At 32.8% G+C, this 1,854-nt stretch overlaps 1 protein-coding gene across 1 annotated transcript; it reads left to right on the top strand.

Annotated features, from left to right (window-relative positions):
- Positions 1–1,069: 1,069 nt before the first annotated feature.
- On the top strand, positions 1,070–1,612 carry LOC141680318 (uncharacterized). The gene has a single exon (XM_074486578.1). The coding sequence runs from the start codon at positions 1,070–1,072 to the stop codon at positions 1,610–1,612; it is 543 nt and encodes a 180-aa protein (XP_074342679.1).
- Positions 1,613–1,854: the final 242 nt, after the last annotated feature.

Below are 1,854 nucleotides of genomic sequence, written 5' to 3'. Positions count from 1 at the left end.
GGGTGATAAACGCTCGCTTTTTAGTCCTGATTAGGATTTTTTATGCCAAACACTATTCAATTAGCTTGTGCAAATGCTATAGGTGTGCATAATCACATTATATAAGTCGTTGTAAACGTGTAGGTCGCTCCATACTAAACGATAAAATGACGAAACCCATGAAGGGGCGATACCCATGAAGTGCCGATACCCGTGAAGGACTGATATCCAAAAAGGGCCGAAAGTATCCCGTGTCGCGAATAGACCATTATAACTTCCACGAAACTCGAGTAGTCTTCCTGGAAGTTGGGGGGAAATGATATTTATAGGAAAAATACATCCTAAAGATACATTAAATGTCGCATTAATTATGCTTGGAATTCATGTTCAAAGCCCAATATAAACCAAGCTGGTCTAGGCTCGGAACAGACTAAAGAGAACCCAAGTAGTCAAGACCCACTAATAGAGGTCGTCAAGGTCTACTAATATGAGTTGTTCATGAAATATATACGCTTTATTTCTTCTAAAAAATTAAGAAAGACTTATGAATGATTTTGATAGCAAAAAAGGTAGAAGAATAATTTTTCAGAAGAAATAAAGCGTATATATTTCCTCTGAAAGTTTTGTGTTGAAATATTTTTTTACTTTTCTTCATATATTATTTTTGGGTACACAAATTTTTATTTTATTTGGGATTTCAAATCTCTCAAGACTGCCCCGTGTGTAACCAAACCATTGAACTTCTGTTCAATAATGAAGAACATCTATATTTAGTAAATAAAATAAATGATTATAAATTGTTAAATATAAACCATTAAGTTGTATAATGGTTAAAAATGTTAATTAATAATTACCGTTAGATATTGATGGTGTTTATCCATCTTGCTAATTTTGTATATTAGCTTGTAAGTATAAATAGGTTGATTGATACTATTGTAATTAAGTTGAAGAGATATATTATTATAAATATATTCCTTCTCTTTTATAATCTCTGCACTATTGGCATATTTATCTCAAATATCCAACATTTGGTATCAGAGCCTTAAGATCAAGAAGGCTTATACATACTTCTGTAATATAATATATAATAATGGCATTTCCTCAACAACAAGTTATTCCCATTTTCAATGGAGAAAACTACAAATGCTGGAGTATCAAGATGAAAATTGTTCCACAAGCTACCCAACAGTTGTGGGATGTTGTCGATAAAGGTATACCTCAAACCGAGGCTACACCCAGCACACAAACATCTTCACAAGTTGATTGGACGCAAAAAGATGCAGAGGCATTAGCTAAGATTCATCTTGCGGTTACAGATGTAATATTTCCCAAAATAATGAATGTTACTTCTGCAAAAGAAGCATGGGACATTTTGAAAGCAGAATTCCAAGGAAATGAGAAAACAACGGCCATAAAACTGCAGTCCTTAAAAGGTGAATTCGAGAACTTGAAAATGAAAGATGGAGAAATCATTAAAGAGTACTCTTCTCGAGTAATTAAATTGGTGAATGAATTAAAATCACACGATGAAAATATAACCGATCAAAGAGTTGTTGAGAAAATGTTGGTTACCTTATCTAAAAAATTTTATATAGTTGTGACTGTGATTGAAGAACCAAAAGATCTAACATAGTTAAGCATATCAGAGTTGATTGCATATTTGCAAATTCACGAAGATAGGATGTCACGAAGAAGTGAAACATCAAATTGAAGGAGCTTTTCAATCAGGGTACAAAGTTTCATCCTTCAAGCTAAATAAAAAAGGAGGAGCACCTAGAAGATGCATTACTAGCAACGTCAAAGAATCTGAGAGAAAAGCAAAAATTTCTCCATGTTCGGTTTACAAGAAAACAAATCATGTTAAAAAGAATTGTT

The sequence above is a fragment of the Apium graveolens genome, chromosome 8, assembly GCF_009905375.1.
Source record: "Apium graveolens cultivar Ventura chromosome 8, ASM990537v1, whole genome shotgun sequence".
In the NCBI taxonomy this organism is placed as follows: Eukaryota; Viridiplantae; Streptophyta; class Magnoliopsida; order Apiales; family Apiaceae; genus Apium; species Apium graveolens.
This window is presented reverse-complemented; position numbering and strand designations above follow the sequence as displayed.